This window comes from Pristis pectinata, chromosome 3, assembly GCF_009764475.1.
Source record: "Pristis pectinata isolate sPriPec2 chromosome 3, sPriPec2.1.pri, whole genome shotgun sequence".
Lineage (NCBI taxonomy): Eukaryota > Metazoa > Chordata > Chondrichthyes > Rhinopristiformes > Pristidae > Pristis > Pristis pectinata.
Window position 1 is genome coordinate 94,788,338 of NC_067407.1, and position 25,706 is coordinate 94,814,043.

Below are 25,706 nucleotides of genomic sequence, written 5' to 3' on the forward strand. Positions count from 1 at the left end.
ATTCTGTCTCAACCTGCAGTTCAAAGTCAAGTTTATTCTCATATGCACAAGTACGTGTATGTACAGGTGCAATGAAAAACTTACTTGCAGCAGCATCACAGGCACATAGCATCATATAAGTAGCATTCACAAGAAGAACATAAGTTAAACAAACTATAAACAACTTCTACAAGAAAGAACACAAGAACAAAAAAAAAAGTCCATTGTAGTGCAAAGTGATCAAAGTGCTCATAGTGTCAGGGTTGTGCCAGTTGGTTCAAGAACTGAATGGTTGAAGGGAAGTAGCTGTTCTTCAACTTGGTGATGTGGGACTTCAGGCTTCTCTGCCTCTTGCTAATGGTAGCTGTGAGAAGATGGCATGGCCTGGATGGTGGGGATCTTTAATGATAGATGTTGCCTTCCTGAGACAGTGCCTCTTGTAAATACTACCGATAGTGGGGATGGATGTGCCTGTTATGTTTTGGGCTGAGCCCATTACTCTCTGCAGCTTCTTGTGTTCCTGCGCGTTCGAATTGCTGTACCAGACCAGTTATTTCTCATGATGGTCGCTGGATAGGAATGAGAGCCTTGCCAGTTTTGCCCCTCTCAAACCCCTAGGCAGCTGAAATGCCCCAAATATTAACAGGCTGTACTCTATTTAACGTAGATCACTGTTTGAACTTGAACTTTACTGAGCAGTGAAGCTCTAGTCTTTGTCATGTGAATTGGTTTAAACATCAGTCTAGATTTGTTTTGGTAGTTTCACGAAACCAAAAATAAGATGATATTTTTACTACATTTGGTGATTGCCATTTGAGCTAAAGATTTACAAAGCAACTAACCTGCAGATCCTGGAATCTGAAACTAAAACAGAAATGCTGGAAAAACTCAAGTCAGCCAAGCAGCATCTGTGGTAAAAGAAACCAGTCAAGGTTTCAGATTGGTGACCCTTGCTCAGAACAAAGAGAAGAGTGGAGTGTTTACAGTCCACTGTAAAAAAAAGTCCATGGAAAATCTTGTGCTCCTTACCACCTGATCTGTCTTTTGTCTTAAATTAAAGCTGTATTTTGCAAACTGTAAGCCCTCGACGATTCCCCTAGCTCTGGAAGCATTGCTGGCCTGAAACATAATCTGGTTTCTCTTTCCACAGATGCTGCTTGACTGGCTGAGTTCTCACATTTCTGTTTGGGTTAAAGGTTTTCTTTACTGCTATCTTTGATGAATTACTCCTTTTTAAAAATAAAACTGGTGCAGGCATGTAGAGAGTTGCACTTTTTGTGAGTTTAAATAGAATGGATTAATTTAAAGGAAATTGCACTAAATAATTAGCCCCACACAATTGTTTTTTATATAATAAATGGGGGAATGATTCAGACAGACTACATTGGCGGTAATTTAATTATTTTTATTTATATTTATTTGTATCTTAACAGGAGGATGTTGTCCAGTTTTTGTGGAATTTTTTGCATATAGATGTGAGAAACTAATAAGAACCATATCTGAAAATTAAATAATAGATGAGTAAATAGCTTCCCCTTTTTGACTTTGGCCTTTGACCTACATTTCTCAAATTATCTATAATTCACCTCCCTGTAGCTTTGCTTTCAGAATTGATGTGCAGATTATTTATCGGTCAGTATCAGGAATACATTTTTTCACAGGCCTTTTGAACAGGATTGTCACAGTTTGAACACTGCTGCTGTCTGTACGTGTGCTTGCACTGTGGGTGGAGGTGTTGGTGATGCTGGTCTGTGGTCCTCAATTTTAACATTCCTTGGGTATGCACTACCTATAATTAAAAATAGCCAATGTACTGAATGTGGTGTAATCGACCCTTGATGCCGAGGTGCTACTCAGCTTAATAAATAACTTAAAATTATCCACCCGTGTTTCAATATTTTTGTTATAAGCATTATTTTAAAACTCATTCTCTTTCAGACCAGGTCTGTTCAGTTGGGATAAAGTTACTAAGATGACTGTGGTGGGACGGCTTGAACATGCTTTCAATATAGCTAAGAAACATCTAGGGATAGAGAAACTGCTGGATCCTGAAGGTAAGCTGTTGTTTGTTGCTGGTTTGTGGTTCAGGTGCAATATACAAGTGTAACAAACTCATTGTGATTCATTAGAAGTGGGTCTATTCACATTCTGCTGTTTTTCTAACTTGGCCGTTTTAGTGAAGAGATGGATAGTTGAGTGTGAGATTTGGAGGTGGTTGTTGACCCTCTTTCAGGAATCGTTTCATAATGGATTAATAGAATTATTGAACATTGAACAGTACAGCACAGGAACAGGCCCTTAAGCCCACCGTGTCTATGCCAAACACAATGCCAAATCAAACGATATCTCCTCTGCCTGCACGTGATCCATATCTCTCCATTTGCTGCTTATTCATGTGCCTATCTAAAAGCCTCCTAAACACCACTATCATATCTGCTTCAACCACTACCCCTGCCAGCCCATTCCGGGCACCTACCACTTTTTGAGTGGGGAAAAAAAGAACTTGCTCTGCACGTCTCCTTTTAAGCTTTCCTCCTCCAACCTTAAATGCATGTTCTCTAGTATTTGACGTATCTGCCCTATGAAAATGATTGTGACTATCTACTCTATGCTTCTCATAATTTTATAAACCTGCATCAGGTCTCCCTCAGATCCTAACACTCCAGAGAAAAGAATCCAAGTTTGTCCAACCTCTCCTTATAGCTCATACCTTCCAATCCATGCAGCATCCTGGGAACCAACACTTGCACCTTTTCCAAAGCCTCCACATCGTTCCTTTAATGGGATGACAAGAATTGCACTTAATACTCCACATGAGGCCTAACCAAACTTTTGTGCAGCTGCAACATGATTGGAAGTTATTGGAATAGATTGGCCACAGTCAGCACGTGATCAAGAATGTGATGTAATATTGAATGATGTGTAGAAAAAACAGAAATTATACATCTGAAACAAGAAAAGATGTTTTGTGGTTTGAATATATCCTCATCCGAAACGAACACAGAAATATAGGTATTTTTCGTAAGGTTAGAAAACTTCAAAAAAAAACACTGGTGGGCGATCTGCCACGTTTGCCAGCCACAAGGAGAGACAATATTGAGTTATTGGAAATAGTTTATAGCTGCACATGCACAGTAAAATTGTTATCTGATTTCTCTTTGGTCTTCCCAGCTTAATGGGATGTTAGGATACTGAGTATAGTGCAGTTTAGCATAACGTTTCTGCCTTTGTTTAAAATTTTGATATTAATGTTCAACTTGGCATAAAAATAGATGCATTCTTTGGCAAGAATTATTTTTAGTCATTTAAGTGGCTTTGAATGGTTGCAGTGAGCAGTTTTGAGTACTTCATTTCTCATACATTTAAAGTGCTGGCTAAAGGAATCTTCCTTGTAAAACAGTCCATGGGACATTCCTCTGCATGGACTGGATGCCAGTGTTTAAACACAGTCTTATTCATTGAAAGCAGTAAAATCAATGTATGTAACTACGTCTTGTACTTTGGAGGAGTGTTGTTGGTCAATGGCATTTAAGCTGTGAAAATAATGTAGTCTTTGCTCTGCAATTTTTTTTTTGCATTCAGTTTTACAATTGAAGATGGGGAAGCCATTGTATTTTAGTGTTGGATTATTTGGCCTGCATTCAGCTACAAATGGATATAATTAAAGTCACAATTTAAATGTTGCGGTACTACAAAATGTGATCTGTTGGTGTGACTTCAAGATTGTTTTCAAGTCATGCATCCAAAGATTTTGAAAAATTACCCAAGATGATGTATTCCTGTAAAAATCTAAAATAATTTGTAATGCGTTCTTTCAAATGCATGACTTCCCACAATAAACTGCCCAAGTGCATTGTCATGTTTAGGGCAATTGAGACATTATGACACTGAAAATTATTAAATGCTTCCATAGAAACATCAGTCATTTTTTGTTTTTACTCATTCTCAGAATTTGTATTGTTCCAAATGTTTGCTCTTTGTTTTCAGTTCTAAGTGGTTTAATTTATATGAGGATATTGCTCAGTAAATCTGTCATGACCTTCATCCACGATAGAGACTGAGATAAAGAATGATGTACAATATATTCTTCTTTCCACCTCATAGAAACTGTCCTCTTCTTCCAAACTCAGGGAATTTTGAACAATCCAATTTAAAGCTATCATTTTTATAAAACAGCTTCATAATCTGTTCTTTGCCATTATTAGGAATGTGCATTTTAATTAATAATTTATAGTTCGAACTGAAAACCTTCAGTTCAACCTTGTATCTTTCGTGAGATTAATATTCAGAAGAGGATTTGATGATGCTGATAGCAGAAGTGACCTTTATACTGAACCAATCTGTCTTTTAAACTAGGTGTTGAATTGAGCTGGCTATGGTTGGTATGTCTAAAGAGAACTACTGGTGTTCAGCTTTTGCCACTTGTCCAGGACTTGTGTGGAATCAGCCTGATCCTGTACCAGTCAGACCTGACATTTGGTCAGAGATTAACTTTGTTCCTGGCCTGAAGAATGGATGGTCAATTATATAACTTAAGTGTTTACATTGAGTTGAAAGGGCATTAGTGTGCTTCTAAAACATCTTTTAATTATTTCTAATAGTTTTTAAATGTCACTGAATAAAAGAAGTCTTGAGGCTCTGACAGGTGACAAACCTTTGCTCCTAGATTTGCATTGTCTCGAAGGCTGTCAGGGTGTTTTGGGGCTTGGCTTCAGCAGCAGCACCGTCTGATGCCTACATAATATCGGTGCGACTAGCTGCTTGACTCCATCTTGGGTGGCAGGCTGGGTTCAGTATGATCTGGCTCTGTGGTGTGTGCTATCTTGAGTGCCAAATTCAACAGCTGTCTAGTTCAAGTATACATTTGCATTGATTCATGAATCATCCTATTATTGTACATAATGGGCTTTCAAATCTCTAATATTGGTCCGTATCTGCTGCTTAGATAAAGAAATCAAACTCATCCAGAAATTGTCTGAGGGGAAATGATGGCATAGTGGTCAGTTTATTGAGCTGGCAATCCAGAGATGAACTAATGACCTGGGATTTAAATTAAATTAATGACATCTGGAATAAAATGCTGGTATAAGTTGTGTTGTCATATAAAGGAAATGATGGGAATGATTTGTGGATGAGGCAACATTTGAGTTAATGACATCTCATCAGAACTGTGAAGAATTGGTGATAAATTTTTAAGATGCAGGTAAAAGAGGAAGGGGAGCAGAGAATAATAAAGTAGCAGGCATGAGAGCTGACAGGACAAACTTGAGTGAAGATCTTAATAGGATTCATTAGTATGCTCCACTTGTTTATCTGCAGCAGCGTAGCTGTATAGAGTTGCTTGACTCTTAACTGCCCTCTGAAATGGCCCAGTAAGCCACAAATGAAAGATCCTCAACAGCAATCACAACCTCCCTCCCCCCCACCCCACTGTGAAAGAATAAAATATGAGTCATTTCTGCACTGTTAGTGCACTTAGTGTAGCTCTCTTAAATTAGACTCTAGGAGCCTGGTGAAAATGTTTGTGGCAGTGGTTAAAGTTGATTTGTTCCCTATAAATGTCCAGAGTTAAATAAACTGGCATGTTTGACTTTGCATCTGTGGAGTAATGGAAATTTTGTTTGGATCTCATTGTTAATTCAGATGTTGCTGTTCCTCTGCCTGACAAGAAATCCATCATTATGTACGTAACATCTTTATTTGAGGTGCTCCCTCAACAAGTCACCATGGAAGCCATCCGTGAAGTGGAGACTCTGCCAAGACAATACAAGGTTGAATGTGCAGAGGGTCCTTCGTCCCATCAGCTGGTAAGTGATTACTTATTATTGCACAGCTAATAAAATACACTGCAGTGAGAGGTCTGAGCTGAAAATTACTCAGCTGTAATATTTGAACCAGTTGGTCCTTCAACATGATTGGGCTTGTTCAGCTGGTATGTTGCTGATGAGATTGGTGTTGAGCCAGGATTTGAATACTGCAGAACACAGGTCCATCTGCAGTTTGGGTATTACACAAAGAAACCTATTCATGCGATCCTCAGAGAGAGAGAGAATCAAGAATCTGAGGCATGCTTGAATGATAGAGGTGAGTTATGGTCTTTAAATTGCTGGATTATTAATCTTAAGCAAATTCTTAATTTTGAATCCCTTGTGTTTTGTATTAGATCCGTTACTAATTGTATCTGGTTAAGGCGCTAGGGACTTAATCATAGAAGATGGGTGTTGGTGAACCTTTTTTGAAATAAAGTTATGAATGAGGGTATCCAAACAGTCACCTGTAGGCCAAGTAAGGGTTTTGAGATTTAAGTGTCTGGGTCTCGAAGCCCAATCAACTTGGTTCAGTAAAACTGAAATTGAAAACCCAAGACATACCTATGACTTGAGATGTGTGTGGATTATTTGAGGGTTACAAGGCATTATCATGCACACCTTTTCAGCTCAGAGGCAAGAGGCTTGGAGACCCAAATTTACAGCTGAGATCCCAACCCAGTTGAAAATGTTCAATTGTACAGATGTTTGAAAGTTCACAACTTATAAATGAACAACCACCAGTATAAACAGCATTCATTTTGTTTTTTTTTAATTAGGATGTGACCTCAGAAAAAGAGGCATTGAACTCTGGAGCTGAAACTCCCAGCACAGTGACCGAGATGGAAGTGGACTTGGACAGTTACCAGGCAGTTCTGGAGGAGGTCTTGACGTGGCTATTGTCAGCTGAGGATACTCTTCAGATGCAAAATGACATCTCCACTGATGTTGAGGAGGTGAAGGAGCAATTTCACATTCATGAGGTATAAACACATTCTGCATCATGATTAGAAATGTATAAAATTATTGCAGGAAAGTTTTATTGAAGAGTAAACAAAATATTTAAAGGACCACACCCTTTATTCATTATCTTGCTATTTTTTTCCTTGGAAGACATGAAGATTTGAGGAGTTCCTTTTAACAAAATTGGAATATCTTCACGTGCTGTTGCCATTACTCAACTCATCTAAGTCTGATTCCAGGAGAGAGAATTTGTTGAAAGTTCTCAGTACTTGATGTTGAATTTACTTTGCCTGAGAAGACAAAAAGAGTTAATTCTGAATGAGGCTAATCCAGTGGAATGCTTAATTGTTGCATGCAAACCCTAACATCATACAAAATAACTTGAATTGTTGTCTGGAATTGTTATGTGGCTTGAAGTACATGAAGTTGAGAGAGGTTTGTTTTAAGCAGGGATTCTTTATGACATCAAGGTGGTATTGGTAAGTAGCTTTTGATGTAGAAAATGCCTTAATTCCTGACAAAGGGAAAGAAAAATGCAGATGGTAGGTTTAATGAATCGTTCTTGAGCTCTGGCATGTCTCCAAGTGGTGTTGGCATATGTTGATCAGCAATGAATGTGGTTGAAGTTATTTTCTCTTAATTTTCACACCCTCCTCTCCACTTTTCTGTCAAGGTAATTATACCTAATGGTTGGGTGAGATGTATTGGGTTGTGATTCCAGGTTTTTGTGAATGATATTGTTGTCCCTGAGAAAAATTTATTTTCTTTACATGTGTATGTTGCACAGATGCTGAAGTAAATGTGGAAATATTAAGTGTTAATGCAGGCTTCCATTCCATCCCCTTCCCTGCTCTCTGGACATCACACTGAAGACAAGCACCTTAATAGTACCTCCAGAAAATATTTTATGATAACAGTAGTTTACAGATTATAATTTTTTTAGTTTAGCAAAAGCTATTTTATTAAAATAATTGTTGTAAATTCTATGCTCCACAAGTATATTTTGTCACTGTGGTAGTGAAGAATATGCAACAACTCAATGGTCAAGTTGATGTGCATATGTAATTGAGTGGAATTTAAAACACTTGAATCACTATGGATTCACCTGAAAAGGAAAGCAAGACAGTAAAAGCTGCGATGGAGATCCATGATCTATGGAGGCTTATAAATACTGTAATGGTTCAAAATTTGGTTGATATTAGCGTTAAAATGTCATGCAGGAATTTTACATGGATTGATCATTGATACTTGCAGATAAAATGCCTGAGATTTTACTTAAATCTTGCAGATCATATTCCACCTCTCCCCTAACCCCCCCCCCCCACCCCCACCACCACAAGATAATGATCTTTCATCAGAATTGGGGGAAAAAAAACCAATATGCAGGGAAATCAGACAAGATGAAAGGAGAAAAGAGATACAAGGGCTAAGTGAGTAATATTGGTTCAGTAAGAGGAAGAACAACTTGATTCAGAGGGCTTGTAAATGGAAGTAGTTGAATCATTGAGGCATATTTGTTGATGAATGCCAACTCAACCATACTTGCTGTTGATTTTGATGAAAAATAGGTATTTGCCTAAAGCAATCCACCCAGCAATTAGTATAAAAATTTCAATTTAGTTTGAAAACTTTTCAAGGAAAATTATGCAAAGCCCAATATTTATGAAATTAAGACAATGTAATTAAGATACAGTTAAATGTTTGTTGAAGTTATCCATGGACATGAGATGACTTCCATCATTTGAATTTGGGACCAAGGAGTGCAAGGGTCTATCCTGGGCCCAACACATCGATGCAATCACGAAGAAGGCACGCCAGTGGCTCTACTTCGTTAGGAGTTTGAGAAGATTTGGTATGTCACCAAAGACTCTTACAAATTTCTACAGATGTACAGTGGAGAGCATTCTGACTGGTTGCATCATAGTCTGGTATGGAGGCTCCAAGAGGCTGTACAGGGTTAAAGTCTCAGCCAGCTCCATCATGGGCACAACCTTTCCCACTTTCAAGGACATCTTCAAGGACCCTAGCTGTCTGGGACATGCCGTTTTCTCTTTTTGATCATCAGGGAGGAGGTATATGAGCCTGAAGACCCACACTCAATGATTCAGAAACAGCTTCTTCCCCTCTGCCATCAGATTTCTGAACAGTCCATGAACACTACCTTGTTATTCCTTTTTTCTTGCACTATTTCTGTAATTTATAGTAATTTTGTCTTTGTTTTCAGCAAACTAGGCACTTTAGAATCAGATTTGTTATCACTGACTACATGATGTGAAATATGTTGTTTTGTGGCAACAGTACAGTGCAGTGTCACAAGTTGACAGGGTGTGAAGAAGGCATTTGGCACACAAGACTTCATCGGTCAGGGCATTGAGTATAGGAGTTGGGAAGTTGTGTTGCAGTCATATAAGATGTTGGTGAGGCTGCACTTAGAGTATTGTGTTTTAGTCATCCTGTTGTTATAGGAAAGACATTATTCAACTAAAAAGAGTGCAGAATAGATTTACCAGGATGTTACCTGGACTTGGGGGCCTGAGTTACAAGGAGAGGTTGTGTCGACTGTATTCCCTGGAACATAGGAGATTGAGAGGTGACCTGATAGAGGTATATAAGATCATGAGGGGCATAGGCAAGGTGAAAGTACATTCTTTTTCCCAGGGAGGGGGTGCTAAAAATAAGAGGGAGTAGGTTTAAGATGAGACACGAGGGATTTAAAAGGGATATTAAGGACAGATTCTTCGCACAAAGGGTGGTGCGTATTTGGAATGAGCTGCCAGAAATAGTGGTTGAGGTGAGCACATTAGTAACATTTAAAAGCCAGCCAGATAATTACATGGATTGGACAGGTTTAAAGGGTTATGGGCCAAAAGTAGGGAGGTGGGATGAGCTCACTGGGTAACTCAGTCGACCTGGATGAGTTGGGTTGAAGGGCCTGTTTCCATGCTGTTTGACACTATGACTGGTGGATGGAATTTGCTCAGTAATGGGTAGGTTATGTTGATCATGCAGATCCCATTTAACTGCCTTTCTCCTCCTTTCTGGTCCAGGCATTTATGATGGAGTTGACTGCTCACCAGAGTAATGTGGGTAATGTACTTCAGGCTGGAAATCAACTCATTGCACAGGCCAATCTAACAGAAGAGGAGGAGGATGAGATTAGAGAGCAGATGACTTTACTCAATTCTCGATGGGAAGCGCTGAGAGTTGAAAGCATGGACAGACAAGCCAAGTAAGTTGTAAACTGACTTAATAAAATGTCTTTAACCTTGGAGCTAAAGATTATTATTATTATTATTATTTTAAACAGTTGTTAAATTAATAATTAAATGTCAACTTTAAATATTAATTTGGAAACAATGTTGCTCAACTCTTTCTATGGCCATGCAGGTGTCTGACTTGAATGAACCCAACACCAGGGTGACATTATTTATTCTAGACTGACTCTAAAATCTGAAGCACTATCCCCTTGAAATAAAAGCTAGCACAGAAATATCTGTGATTAGTTGTAGGTCATAGATTACCTGAAGATGATTGTTCACTGATCCATGAACTTAAATCCTTGCAGACTGCAATAACTAGGCATGCTTCAGCCACATACGTGTTTACAGCTATAGCGGCATCAAAGAATGATTGTTGTTTGGCCCATTACTGCTTTGTCGGCTCTTTAGACTCTTCAGATTGAATGGTCACATATTGTGAAGTAACATTTCAGTGATCACGCTGTTTATCAGAACCCTTAATGAAACTGACCATCTCTAAGTTTTTCCTTGAACCCTCTGAGAACAAATGCAGATTCTCCTGCCTCTCTGTTGAAGTCCTTCCCTCATTAATGTCACCACTTAATTTTAGGAATATTGACGTGCACCTCAGGTGCCAATACTGTTGTTGCTTGCATTTCCTATTTAGAAAATGAAAAGCAGTATTTTGTGATATAGCAGTCTATTTTTGAAATAACACAACTTGTAGTATGGCATGTTTTAAAGTTCTTCATGCATTACTTTTGAGATATCAGGATACTAAGTGCAATACTTTACCGTTCTTGCATTGTCTTCAGTAAGGTAGGGGTCTTGCACCTACATGCATTTTCTGATATTTCAATTAAAAATTCAATTTTTTCTCAGGCTTCACGAGGTACTAATGGAATTACAGCAGCAGCAACTGCAACAGCTATCAAATTGGCTGACTCAGACAGAAGAACGTATTCAAAAGATGGAAGCACAGCCCACAGGAGATGATCTGGAGTCCTTCAAAGAAAAGATTGAGGAACATAAAGTAAGTCCAAGCCATCTGGGCATCCCTCTAATTCCCAGCCACAGATTATAAGAGTTGGCGTGATGGCTTGTGGCAGTGCTGTTTGGCAACTGTACCCTGAGCTGAAAATAAGCAAAGACTTATTTTAGTGATATGTGGAAGAATTGCAAGTGCTTTTGGCCTTTTTAAACCTGCATGTACGTATGCATGGAAATTCGGGCACCCAGTTAAATAAATTAGTTGGCATATTGTAGATTGAATAACTCTCTCAATCGGGCCATCTTCCATTGTTCTTATCCACGTTATTGCTCCATTAAGATCCTGCACATTGCAGTCTTTCCTGTTGGCCAAAATGTTACCACTTCTTCTTTGTGCAGGAGCATGTATTGTAATGTGTAGAGTTAATCAACTTATACTTGGAATGGTATTTTTTCTGTTTCGTTTTGCACAGGCTTGTGTAGTTTAATTTGCTTTTCAGCTAAAGATTATTATTTTCAGAGTGCTGATGCCATAGTTCTACTTTGGCTACTGTTGATTATTCATTTGGTCCGGTCTGCAAGTTAGGAGCTTAAAGATTTTTGGAGCTTGAAAATGTGAAAATCTTGTTTTTTATTTCGTCTTAGGAACAATTCTCTTTGAATAGGGCCAGCATGATTATCACCTATTCTGCTGTATAGGAAGGTGCTGATGCAGCTCTTGTAGTGTTGCTGACTCAAGGATCTTAGCTGGTCAATTTTAGACAAAACAGTGAAGAGCAACAGTGACTACATGTTCAAGTAAGGATATTATGTCATGTGGAAAGAGTAAGGAGATAGTGGAGTTCCTATGACAATATTGTTCTCTTCTGTTTGATGGATCACTGGGGATGGAGTATTGTTAGCTTTGTGAGAGAATGGGCAATAACAATGGGCCTTATGCCCACTTCTTAAAATGAGGATGAAATTACATTGCAACCACTATGTTCCAAAGGTGGGCAGTGTGAATGGGGTAGGAGTAACAGTCAAGTAACCACTTAAGGCGTGCATGATAATTTCCTGGAGCGTTGTTGTTGCTGCCCTCTTCCAGGTAAACAGTAATTATTTCACACTCCTGTTTTGAGCATTCTGAAGTTGAATGTTTATGGGGTAAGGTGTTAAGCCATTTTACTGTAAAATGCCAACCTCTCTCCTTCTCTTGCAGCTGCAGTGATGAGATTGATTCAGCTAAACCTTTGGTTTGAGCTGACCCTTCAGATTCATGAGAAAGCTGTAGTTTGTTTGATGCTTTTCATACAGCATCCTTCCACAGCCTTTGCTCAATTGGATTTAAATTAATGGGCTGCTGATTAAAGAGTGGATGTTCTGGGCCCTAAAATTGCAGCTTGTGGTGGTAAGCAGTGCTATTGTTGCTGATGGACTGGAGTGCTTGGTTTGGGCTGCTAGATCTGGTAATCTGTGGTAGAGAGCAGGTCATGTCACATGATGGATGTTGCTGTAGAGAAGAAACTTTAACAAGTATATATAATGGGCACTGTGAGTGATGTTTGGGGATGTTTCTGTCAGTGAACAGGGCATAGATGCAGGAGATCAAATTGGTCTATTAGTCTTTGTTCAGTTTAAGATTTGCAAATGTGTCTTTAAGTAGATTAATGGGAGCAGAACAACAGGAGTCTGTGCCGTGCACTGGTTGTGCTGTGGAGTATCAGCTGGTGACGAAGCTCATTTGCGCCTCTCATTGCTCTTGGTCTACTACTTGTCTGTTGATCCTATAGACCAGTTTTGTTGTGTAAACCCAGACTGTGACTTGAGGTCAGATCCATTCTCGTAGCATGAAGGTGGTTTTATAATGTATTTGATCTGATTGTATATTATCATTTTGTTTTCTCAGGTATTACAAAGTGACTTGGAGATAGAGCAGGTGAAAGTGAACTCTCTGACACACATGGTGGTGGTAGTGGACGAGAACAGTGGTGACAGTGCAACAGCTGCACTGGAGGACAAATTACAGGTAACTGTGTAGTTGCTTGCTTTATTGGCTGGCAATGAAGGTGATGGAGTTTGTTGCATGATATTTAAGAACAGAATGTAAATATATGCTACATAATTTTATATTGATAAACAAGGGCCAGAATACCTGATTTTTACATGGGAGGGGGAAAATTCTGTTTCATTAGAGTCACACAGCACTGAAACAGGTCCTTTGGCCCAACTGGTTCAGGCCGACCAAGATTCCCATCTCAGCTCGTCCCATTTGCCTGAGTTTGGCCCATATTCCTCAATCTTTGCTATCCATGTACCTATCCAAATACCTTTTTAAGTGTTGTTAATTTCCCAACCCTGGGGAAAAAGACTCTGCACATTCACCCTATCTATGCCCCTCATGATTTTATGCATCTCTATAAGATCACCCCTCATTCTCTTGCACTCCAGTGAAAAAAGTCCCAACCTGCTCAACCTCTCTATGTAACTCAGTCCCTCAAGTCTTGAAAACATCCACATAAATATCCTCTGCACTCTTCCCAGCTTAAAGGCATTTTTCCTATAGCAGGGTGACCAAAACTGAACAGAACATTCCAAATGTGGCCTCACCAACATCTTGTGCAACTGCAACATAACATCCCAACTTCAATACTCAGTACCCTGACTGATGAAGGCCAGTGTGCCAAAAGCTGCCTTCACCACCTTGTCCACCTGCGACACCACTTTCAGGGAACTGTGTACTTGTATCGCCAGGTCCCTCTGTTCTACAACACTCCCCAGGGCCCTTTTGTTCCCTGTGAAAGCCCTATCCTCATTTGTCTTCCCAAAATGCATCACTTTGTACTTGAGTTAAACTCAAGTAACAAACTCAGTAACGTAGTAAACTCAGTAACAAATTTTGACCAAGGGTGCCACTGTATAGGAATGGGAATATTTTTGCCTAATGCATTACCAAGAGGTATATGGCAGCCAAACCACAGAAACAGCACTGAAGCTGATGGCCTACAATCTATTTTTTTTGTTGATGAGCAAACAATGTATTGAGCAGAACATTGTGACCATCACCTCCCCTTGGTGCTTTGTTATTTATTTTGCATTATCTGAGCAAGCAGAATGTATTTCAGTTTTAAAAACTCATCCATCAGAACCATACATCCTTCAGTCAGCCTGGATTATGAGTCAAATTACCTCTTTAGCTCTTAGTTAACTCTTATTGCCCCTTGTTTTTAAAAAAAAAGGTATGGAAATACCTGCACGCAGGCTCCAAGTTGAATAAGTTCTTATCCACATCTTAATATGTAATAACACATGCAAAACAAAATATTTTCACAGTGACCAAGTGCAAAGCACCTTTACTGCTAAAATGCTTTCTGTACTTGGTATTATCATTTGATCCAACACAAATTCCATTTCAGTTCCAGGAACTGAAACATTCTCAGTACACGTGGTTCAGCTATTCACTGGTTAAATGTGAGGCAGAGGTGGGCAGAGTTCGCCTTAGAAAGCATTTGTTAATTTTTGATTATTACAGTCACTGGGTGAGCGCTGGGCAGCTGTTTGTCGTTGGACTGAAGAGCGATGGCGATTGCTGCAGAATATTTTCACAAGGTGGCAGCAACTATCGAACGACCAGGTAGGCAAATATATTGATAGTGGTGTAACATTTAAAAACTAAAGCTCAATTGTATGTGTGCTAATTACATGAATTTAGGCTTGAGGTAATGAATGTAGCGTTTAGGAGAAGAGTGGGAATAGTTAATATACAAAAGATTTTGTCTGTCTTCTGGCAGATGTTGCTTGAAGCCTGGCTCACTGAGAAGGAAGATGCTTTCACTGAACTCCAAACCAGCAGTATCAAGGGTTTGTGTGAGACTGGAGTGAACAGCCGCAGACTGGAAGTAAGTGGGTTTTTGAATGAATCATTTTGCAGTCGAGTAGCTGATGTTCTGTTTGCTGGGACAATAGAAGTGGTGTTAAATTTCCCATTGTGGCTCTAAACCGGGCAACATTAGCTCCAGGTTGCTGTCTTTTGAGTCTGCCAGGAGACTAAACATTTGAAAGCTAAATGAGGTTTGAAATCTGCAATCCAGGAAGTCACTTTCCAGGATCTTGCATAAAAAATGGCCCCTGAGGCAACATACTGGGAGTGAAGAGACTGGAAGTGGCAGCGAAACAGTAACAGACAAAAGCAATGCAAGATTTTTGAGGTGAAAAGGACATTTTGGTTGCACCATTATTGTTGTAGTAAGATGCAGAATCCACATGGCAGTTCCCTACATGGTGAAATCCTGTTCTTTTGCAATCTGCTATAAATATTCAAAGGCTTCCCATCTGCACCTCCCCACTCACTTTTGTATCTCATGGTTGGAGGGAAATTGATATGATGCTTCACATCTATTTTGCACACCACTCCCATCTGGAACTACAACTCATGAAACCTCATCCAAAAGACAACATTATTTATTGCAATGTATCTTCTGTTAGATTTTGAAGGAAGATCTAGAAATGAAGCATCCAACATTGGACCAGTTGGGTGAGGATGGCCGAGATTTAACAGAATTACTCAGTAACAGTAATTTATCAAAAAAAATTGATGGCAGTCTGAGAGAACTAACACAAAGGTGGGACAATCTAGTGCAGCAACTGCAAGATTGCTCCAAACAGGTAAGAAATCAACTGAGTTGCTCATTTGTTTCATATGCTAAAATGTACATATAAGTAGTACAGCAGGGGATTGAGCACTTTATCTGCATTGTTGGCTGCAACATTTCCTTGGTGGATAGCTTTAACAAGGCTTCAGCATAGCCAGATTGGTGAATAGTTTCCCTTTCTACTGTACTTTTATATTTTTCATTTATCTTGAATGACATAATTGAATTAGTTTCAAACTGGGTTGTTTAAAGTGAAAAGCCATTCTCTCAGCCACAAGATTGAGGCTTTTCAACATATCTTGAACAGTTGTGATCAATGAATTCTTTGAGCCAGATAAAGTTTTCTGGCGTATGATGGAATATGTCCAGTCAATTTGCTTTTGGTAATTTGATGCATATAACTTGGAACCTTCACCTAAGGCATCTTGTTCCTTTTAGCTGTGCTCTTAATGAATGTTCAAAATTATTATTCAGATTGATGCGGCATTGCCACCTATGCTGTGCATTGTTTGGCATGCAGTGTTTTTGGTGTGTTCCATTGTGATCTGATGTTTGGCTTTGCTGAGTAGCATCAAATTGCTTAAAACCTTTTGCTCCTTCAGTTTATGTCCTTTGGTTAAGCTGGTACTTATAATTGAAATTGCTTCCAAGTTTGGGCCCATGCTTGCTTCACATCTCATAGAGTTTAGGATTATTTACTCTCAATCTTATGAGAATAATTTATTTTCAGTCCTATGATAGTTGTCATGTTTTTAAAAAAAAATGATAAACTGAGGCTGCCATGTGTTGTCTACTCTTAATAGCCAATGACCATCTCAAAGCTAATTTTGAAATATTGAGGTCTTTCTCATGAAGTTACACCCACAGTTAAATTTTATTGCAATTGTTATAGATTTGAGGCCAAAATGTGCACGATATGTTCATTAATTGTGGACATATAGGGATTCAGATCCCCATGGATTAATGAATGGTATTCATTCTTGCTTGACACCTCACTACATAGATTATGTTTGAACACTTTTTCCTGCATTGTTTTCGCTATTTTCTTTCCAATTGAAAGTCATTTAACATATTCATGTGACCGTTTTTCTGTGGTAGAGTTTGCTTATGTAACAGTAGTCATCAGGAGATTGAAAAATTCTTAGAGGCATAAAAATAGATGGCAATTAAAGGAGGCCATTCAGTCCATTGTGTCTGTTCTGGCCAAAAATTGAGCTATTGCTCTGAGTTCATTGCCTGGTGGACTACAGCTCCTCAAGTGGTTATCCAGATGATTCTAAATGTGACGAGTCTTCCTGCCTCTTCTCCCTTTTAGGCAGTGAGCTCCAGGCTGACTTCTGTCTGATTTTTATTTTGTTTCTCTCTACCTCCTGTCTGATTCTCATGCAATTAAGTAATCTATTACCTTGCACTTCTCCAGAATGAATTACATATGCTACTTCAATTTCCACCTAACATGTTAATATTTTTCTGCAGCTCACAACGTCCACTCTATCAATGATACTGCTAGTTTTGGCATCAATGATGGTTCCTACGTTGGTCCAAGTGATTAATACATACTATATGAAACAAGATCAGGCCTGAGCCCTGAAAGAACCTTGCTGCATTTAGTCCTCAGGTCATCAAAACACGTGTTGACTGCCTTTTGCTTTCTCCACCATCAGCCCAGTTTTGAATTCAGCTTGCCACTTTCCGTTGGATCCCTTGGGTTTTCATTTTCCTGAAAAATCCATGTATACTTAGTCTAACATTGTACCCTTATCAGTACCCTTAGCAAATATTACAATCTTTCCTGAACAAATCCACACTCGTTGTCCTTAATTACTTAGTGTTTTTGCTATTTTCTGTCCTATAACTAATCTTCAATCCATGCTAGGATATTTTCCACTATCCCATGAGCTCTTGATTTCCTGAATATATTGGACAAATGTTTCTCATTCATAATCACTTTCATAATTTTTATTGGGTAAGGCAGAGGTATCATGAAACAAGCTGAGAATCTTCTTATTTATCCAGTAGCTGGTTGAAATTTTACCTAAGGTCCGGGAGAGTGCTTATCAAGTAAGTACAGTGGATGTCATGTAGATTTCCAGAAAGTGTTAAATTCTGCACAAAAAGTGGTTAGCAAAATTGAGGCCCTGGAATTAAAGGGTCAATTGCAGCATTGATTGAAAATTGGCTTTAAAAATAAGCATGGAGTAAGATCTCTGCCTTTGTCCTTTTACGTTGTTCCAACAAAGCCCAACTTGATGAGGTTGTCCTTCAGGATTTGACGTTGAATTTAGCAATTTCAGGCAACGAATTATTCAGTTTGCATCTTAATGAGCCAGTTCTGAAAGGCCAACATTTATTCAGTTTTTGTTTCTGCACAGACGTTGCATGTCTTGCTGAGTATTTCAAGCATTCTTTAATTTTAGATTTCCAAAATGAGCTCTTTTACTCTTGCGATTTGAGCATTGTTTTCTTTCTCTCTCTGTCTGGTCTTCCTTCACCTTGTATTTATTTTTCCACCAGACAAATCAGCTGTGATTAACACATCTTCACTCCCCCTCTTTCAGTGAGCACCACCATTGTTGGTATCATTGTCTCTGCTGTGCCACAGACATTTCCTTTGTTCTCTGCACCCTTCTGTTTTCTCTGCAATTTAAAGCATAGTTGATTTCTAGCTTCTCTCAGTTTTGATGAAATGTTAATCCTGTTTTTTCAATCCAGAGATCCTGCCAGACCTGTGTGTTTGCAGCATTTTCTGTTTTTATTTTAGTGGAAGTAAATAGTTCTTGGAGGTTACCAGGGAACAATGCTGGGACCACTTTTTGGCTGATATTAAATATGCGTTTCCAAATTTGAAGATGATACGCACCAAGAAATTGTGCACCAAGGTCAGAAGAATAGGTAAAGATTGTAAGAAGATGTAGGCAGGCTGAAAGAGTAAGCATCTAGGAGATGAAATAGAGAAGCCAGAAGTGCTCCAGCTGGATAGAAAGGATAAGGGGCAAGATGGATCAAATTGTACAGTTCTAAACAGTGTGCAGGAACGAAGGGAATTTGCAGGGAATATTGAGTGTGTGATTGGTGAAGCCCATGGGATTTATAAACAAAGAGTGTGAAGGCCGAGAAGTTGCATTGAATCCATGCAAAACGCTGGTTAGTCCGCAACTGGAGTGTTGCATCCAAATCTGAACATCCAATGAGGAAGAACATGAAGGTCCTTGAGGCTGCAGAAAAGATATACTGGAATGGTTGCAGAAATGAAGGATTGCACAGGAAAAGATGGGATTGTTCTGCCTGGAGCACAGAAGGTTTAAGAGAAGATTTGATAGAAATGTACAAGATTTTGATTGGGTTAGGTAGGTAAATTTAGGAAAGCTGTTCCTATTGTCAGATACTTCAAGGAACAGGAGATAGGGATTTAAATTATGGAGAGAAAATATGAGTGGGAAGCAAGAAAGAAATTTCTTTAGTTAAAATCAGGAATTTCCAAGTGTGGATGGACAGTGCCTCAGAAAATATTCCATGGTAAATTTAATTTTTAAAATTTCTAACCCCATATCCTGGTCTTGAACAGTTACCTGAGTCAGGAGCAACCCATGCTAATTGGATGGAAGTCTTGGAGCGCACAGTTCAGAAGCAGGAGCTGGCCCCTCCCCCGCCACCCAAGAAAAGACAACTGCATGTGGATGTGGAATCCAGGAATAAGTAAGGAGAGCTTTCCTCTTATTTTTCACTGAGTTCTCTGAATGACACAGGGAGGCAAGTGATGGAAATTGGTACCTTTTTGAAGTTGTATTTGGTAGAATAAATGATGAGGATGTGGCATATTTGTACATATAGAATGTTTCCTCTACCTAGAACCTGTGTTATATTGTCAAACGAAGGGGTTGTCCATTCAGGACTCAAACGAGGAGGAATTGGGTGGCACAGTGGCTCTACGGTAGTACAGCCATCTCTCAGCTCCCGCGATCCGGATTTGATCCTGACCTCCAATGCTGTCTGTGTGTGGAGTTTAAGTTCTTCCTGTGACCGCATGAGTTTATCTGGATGCTCCATTGTTTCCCCACATCCCAAAGCTATGCTGAGAGCTGGCATTGACTCAATGCGCCAAATCACTGCCTCTTGTGTCGTGAAGAAATTTGAGAAATTTTATTCACCTTGAGAGTAATAAACCTTAGGAATTCTCCACCCAAGAGGGCTGTAGCAGCTCAGTGGCTGAATATATTGAACACATGGAATAGTAGATTCTTGGATATTAAGTGAGTCCTTATATCTGTGGTTATTGTTGGAAAGAGCTGCAGTGGTAAGAGATTAGCCACGATCTTATTGAATGGTGGAGCAGGCATGAAGTGCTGAATAGTATCCTCTTTTTTATGTCCTTGTGAATCTTAATTGCCACTTATCAGCCAATGCCTGCATGTTGTCAAGGTCTGCCCTGGCGACCTCCTGTATTGGTGGTCTGATGCTGGGATGGTTGATTTCCAACAGCCGTAACCATCATTCTGTATGTGAGGCGTGACCTGAGCTTTGGAAGTTTCACTGGGATTGTTACCAGGGTTACTTGACGGCGTAATTAGTCAAATGCTGCTTTCAAGTCACCAGTCAGTTTTGCTTCACCCCACCTCTGGAATTCACTCCTTGTTCCAAGCATGGATGAAGGCTGTGATGAGGTCTCGAGTGAAGTGGTCCCAACAAAACCCAAGTTGGACATTAGTGAGCAGGTTAAATAGTATGTACTCAACATATTTTGACTAATGTATTTTTTCAATATTTTCTGAGTTTGAGAGGCATTTGAAATAATTCAGGTATGGAACATTGTTTTAAAAAAAAGAGGGACAGTGAATTTAGTGTGTTTGGAAAGCCAAATTCCAGAAAAATCTAATTTTAGCAAAATAATAACATGATAATACAGAATGCCTGTGGAAAAAATTGCTTAATACTGTCCACCATATTAATTACCATATTAATCTTGATAGGCAATCTGTCACTGGAGTTTTGCCACATACACAATTTCCCACTGCCTCCATTGTCTTAAAGGTCCAGCTGGGAGCAGTCACACAGGGCCATTTGCCTTGGTGCTGCTCTAAGATTTATTTTTGGAGATCAAGTTATTCTTCTCTTGATAGATCAACTTGACAGAGATAACGTGACAGAGATACCAAAATTTTAAGAAGGGAGATTTGGCTCATGGTTACCCTGTACTCCTAGTGCCAAACAAGGAAATGGATCTTGAATGTAACTAACTTTAAATATAATCTGGTGAGTTTAAAGGGAACACAGGAAACAAGACCCTGCTGTATTAAAGGGACCACAGGAGCTTTACTAAAGTTGTGCTCTTCTCCCTAATGTGAGCAGAGTTTACTATCTGTCAAAATGATTGTTTGCTTTCAATAACACTGCAGAAGCTCCGTTTGATGTCTTGTTTTATTGGCTCCACGAACATGTTACTTTATCACTAGGTTCACTGCGGATGCTAGCGAGCTTCTGAACTGGATTAGCAAATCAAAGTACGAGATTCAAGCCATGATGTTCAATGACTTCAGAAGGAAGAAGGATATCACCAGCTTGAAGAAAAAGATGAAGGTAAGGTTGCAGCTGCAGAGATGGATTCTTCTGAAAAAGAAATATAGATGCGTTAAGAACATTAAGTGATTCGTTATAAAAGTTGAGCTGAACACCCCGGAAATCAGTTGTTAATCTTGAGAAACCAGCAGTGATAGAGTGAACAAGTGACAACTGTGAATGAAATATTTTTCAAAAATATCAGATATTCATTTTTTTTTAAAGTTTAATGCCCTTCTGTTAAATATTTAATGAAACCATTGTAAATTTGTAATAATTAAAGTGATTTGAATATCATGCATAGGCAAGACTTGCCATGCTGTTTCACTAAATTATTGGCATCTGAGCATAACGTTGAAATTTGAATTAATTTTGTGTATTTACAGACATTGGAAAAAGAAAAGGCTGAACGTGAGGGACAATTGAAGGAAATAAGACAAACAGGACAGGCCTTGCTTGAACCAATGGAGAAAGGTAAAACCAAAATGAATTGTGATGAACTTGCTGCAAATTCTTGTTCTATTGTTAATTGAAATGTGCAACTGAATTTCTCTTAGGATACAAAACCAGAAAGTGCCAGAAGCACTTTGCTGGTCAGGCAGCATCAGTGAGAGAGTGGAGTCAACATTTCAGATCAGTGACCCTTCATCAGAACATCATGCATTTTCCATTTTGCTTTCAGACATCCAGCATCTGCAATTATTTCAATTACTTTCTCTACTGTTTTCTGGAAGCAGACTGAATTGAAATGAAGAAAATGTGATAAATAATTATTCCTTGATATTTTTTAATGTAGTCAGGAATAGATATTTGGAGCTTGCTATTAGCAATTGCAAAAATTAATGATGCCAAAATCTGGAAAAGAAAAACAAAGTGCTCTAAGTGCACAGTTGGTAGATTAATGTCATTGACAGAAAAAGTGGATTATAGTTTGAGTGCAGCCACTTCTTCACATAAATCAGTAAATTGGAACTGAAAACCAAAAAGCTGCAAATGCTGGAAATCTGAAATAAAAACAGAAAAAGTTGGAAATGCTCAGCAGATCAGGCAGCATTTGTAGAAAGAAAATTAATGTTTCAGGTTGGAGGCTTTTCAGAATTAGGAAAAAGAGCAAACAAGTTAACTTTAAGTTGCAGTGAAGATGGGGAATGAGTGGATAAGATGAAGGGGATGTCTGCGTCCTGACCTTGTGAAGTAATACAGCACCGTAACAGGTCTATTGGCCCACCATTTCCATGCCTACCATCGAGTATCAATCTATCTGAATCCCATTTACCAGAACTTGGTCCATGGCCTTCTATGCACTGGCGGTTCAAGTGCTCATCCAGATACATTTTAGATGTTGTGAGAGTACCTGCCTCATCCATCTTCTCAGGAAGTACGGTCCAGATTTCAACCAAGCTCCGGCTCAAAAAAAAATTTCCTCAGATACCCTCTAACCCTTTTATGCCTTAGCTTAAACCTGTGCCCTCTTGTTTTAGACCTGTTACGGGGAAACGTTTCTCACTATCTAACCTATCTGTGCTCTCATAATTTTCTATACCTCTTTGAAATTCCCTCTCAGCTGCCTCTGCTGCAAGAAAAACAAACCCAGCCTATCCATTCTCTCCTCATAACTGAAATGTTCCATCCCAGGCAACGTTCTGGTAAATTTCCTTTGCACCCTTTCCAGTGCATTCATGTTCTCCTCACATTGTATGCAATATCCCACCTGTGACCTAACCAAAGTTTTATAAAGTTGTACCATGAACTCTACACTCCTGTTTTCTGTGGCCCTGCTCATGAAGGTCAGCATCCTGTAAGTTGTCTTCACTTCCTTGCCCATCTGCACTGCCATCTATAGTGATCAGTGGACTTGTACACCAGGTCCAGTTTGTGGAGATGTCCAGTTATGGATTAATGGCAATTTGAGAGACAGGGAGAAAACCGAGAAACACAAAGTTGTGAAATACAGGCCAGCGGCGTTGCTGAAACCCAAAACCAAAAGGGTGATACTGGAAGTAACCAGGATATGAGGCAGTGTTTGTGGAGTGGGAAAAATTGCATTAGTATTACAGATAGATAATTTTGCAACAAAACTGGGCAGTTATACAAACCAGAATGGCGAGTTACCTGAAAATTTTGAGTTGTTGAATTTGATGTTGAATCCCTTGTAATTACCTTCCTAATTGCTTGCTGTTTCTGCATATTAACTTTCAATAATTGTGTGCAGAAACATCCAGGTGCATCTGAACACCAAGACATTTAAATCTCTCCCCATTTAAAAAAAACATGTTGCCTTATTTTTAAACCAGTAAATAAGTTCACACTTTTCCACTATATTGGTCATCTGTTTTGTCCTCGCCCATTTACTGAGCCTGTTTCTTCAGGGTCCCAGCCCTGACCAAGTGATATTCATCCCAACTGAACAAATACATCTTTAGCCAATAATAGTGCCATTACTCCGAGTATTGAAACTGAATTTTCCCTCACCAGAGCCACAAATTTGATTTTCTGAACTTGTTTAACCCATGTGAAATTGTATGGACTCAGGTCAACATATAGGAATTATCACATTTGTAGTTCTGCTTTTTAATTTGGATCCTTGTTGCACTTATTCCTTCAGCATAACCACCACCAATATCTTATATGTGCTGTTGGCTCCCATATGAACCATGACATCCAGATTTTCCACTCCATCTCTAAATTCCTGTACAGCCTCAAGGAGATGTCCTTAGCAGGCAACACAGCCTTTGGGACTTGGGCTTGTGACTCTAGATAACAGTATCTATCCTCAAACTATTCTGTTTCCTTTACCACTACAGTTTGAATTGGCCCCCTTGGCCATCATACTGTGGTCAATTTGCCCATCCACACTGCAGTTTCTGCTGTCATGCACACAGACTGCAGGAATTTTGCTTCTTTGGTTAACTCCAAGAGGAGAGGCTGCTCTGGTGCTTCCTTCTGGATCACCACATCCGTCTCAATTGTAGCTACACCCTCCGAGAATAAGAATATCCAAGCAACATCCCCCCACCATGATATGTTGCCGTGTCCAAGGTTCCTGCTCATCAAATTTGAGCCAAAGTGGCTCAATTTACAGAATCTTGTCATTGCTATGGAACCAGTGGTCTCTGTAGATTATCACACTTCAGCTGCAAAACAGTAGATTCCTTTCTTAAAATATGTATTTAATTTAATCTAATCAGTTTATTTAATTCTGTTACTGTTGCCTGAACTCAACAATGCCCACATTTCATGGATGCTGGAATTGGAGGACTCTGAAAAATATTCCAAATTTTAATGGTGCTCAGGTTATGTGAAGTATGTCTGTGGTGACCATAACATCACTCTTTTGAGTATCTAAACTGCCAACCCCATGTCACTGCAGCTCCCACAATCCATCCTTGAATGCTCAGGAAAATAATATTAATTGTTTTTTTCCTCACCAGTTGTCTGGTGGTGGTGCTTGTGCAACTGGAGATTGTCCTTTTAGAGCAGCAAGCAGTTTCCATCAGTTTAGGTTGGCAATTGTAAAATGTCTTCCCCTTCTTAAAAATTCAGTGCTCTCCTCTGACATCTGTAACTATTTAATCCACCATCAGGAGTTGTCTTACTGTCTGGCGCATGTGTCGAAGCCATTCGTTTTTAAATGAGGGCCATCCTGCAGTGCTGGCAGGAGCACACTCTGATTTTATGCATTGTGGCCTTCATGCTATAGATGGAGCACTCAGCAGCAAAATAAACAGGAATGCCATGGAATCAACAGAGGAAGTTTTGAACCATTTAACATTTATGTATTTGGTGATTAGTTTCTAATAAAATTCAATCTTGGGTCAAACCAAAGTAGTTCCTAAGGATGACACAGTGATTAGTGTGTAGTGCCAATGTACATTCACAGATGCGAAGTGGTAAGATTCCCATTTCTTTTCTGGAATTATGTAATTTTTAAAATATATACAGTGGTATGCAAAAGTTTGGGCACCCTGATCAAAATTTCTGTTACTGTGAATAGCTAAACGAATAAAAGATGACCTGATTTCCAAAAGGCATAAAGTTAAAGATGACACATTTCTTTAATATTTTAAGCAAGATTACTTTTTTTATTTCCATCTTTTACAGTTTTAAAATAACAAAAAAGAAAAAGGGCCTGAAGCAAAAGGTACTTGTCAAACACCCCCTTTGACAAGTATCACAGCTTGTAAACGCTTTCTGCAGCCAGCTAAGAGTCTTTCAATTGTTTGGGGGATTTTTTGCCCATTCTTCCTTGCAAAAGGCTTCTAGTTCTGTGAGATCCTTGGGCCGTATTGCATGCACTGCTCTTTTGAGGTCTATCCACAGATTTTCGATAATGTTTAGGTCAGGGGACTGTGAGGACCATGGCAAAACCTTCAGTCTGTACATCTTGAGGTAGTCCATTGTGCATTTTGAGGTGTGTTTAAGATCATTATCCTATTGTAGAAGCCATCCTCTTTTCATCTTCAGCTCTTTTACAGACGGTGTGATGTTTGCTTCCAGAATTTGCTGGTATTTAATTAAATTCATTCTTCCCTCTACCAGTGAGA

At 39.2% G+C, this 25,706-nt stretch overlaps 1 protein-coding gene across 1 annotated transcript in view; it reads left to right on the forward strand.

Moving 5' to 3' along the window:
- LOC127567749 (dystrophin-like) overlaps window positions 1–25,706 on the forward strand; it is a 358,665-nt gene that overhangs the window by 73,338 nt on the left and 259,621 nt on the right. Inside the window, 12 exon segments of the mRNA XM_052010734.1 lie at window positions 1,918–2,033; window positions 5,623–5,786; window positions 6,566–6,769; window positions 9,797–9,978; window positions 10,871–11,021; window positions 12,867–12,986; window positions 14,490–14,591; window positions 14,749–14,856; window positions 15,443–15,622; window positions 19,175–19,305; window positions 21,060–21,183; window positions 21,549–21,636. Of these exon segments, the coding sequence (XP_051866694.1) occupies window positions 1,918–2,033; window positions 5,623–5,786; window positions 6,566–6,769; window positions 9,797–9,978; window positions 10,871–11,021; window positions 12,867–12,986; window positions 14,490–14,591; window positions 14,749–14,856; window positions 15,443–15,622; window positions 19,175–19,305; window positions 21,060–21,183; window positions 21,549–21,636 (1,670 nt within the window).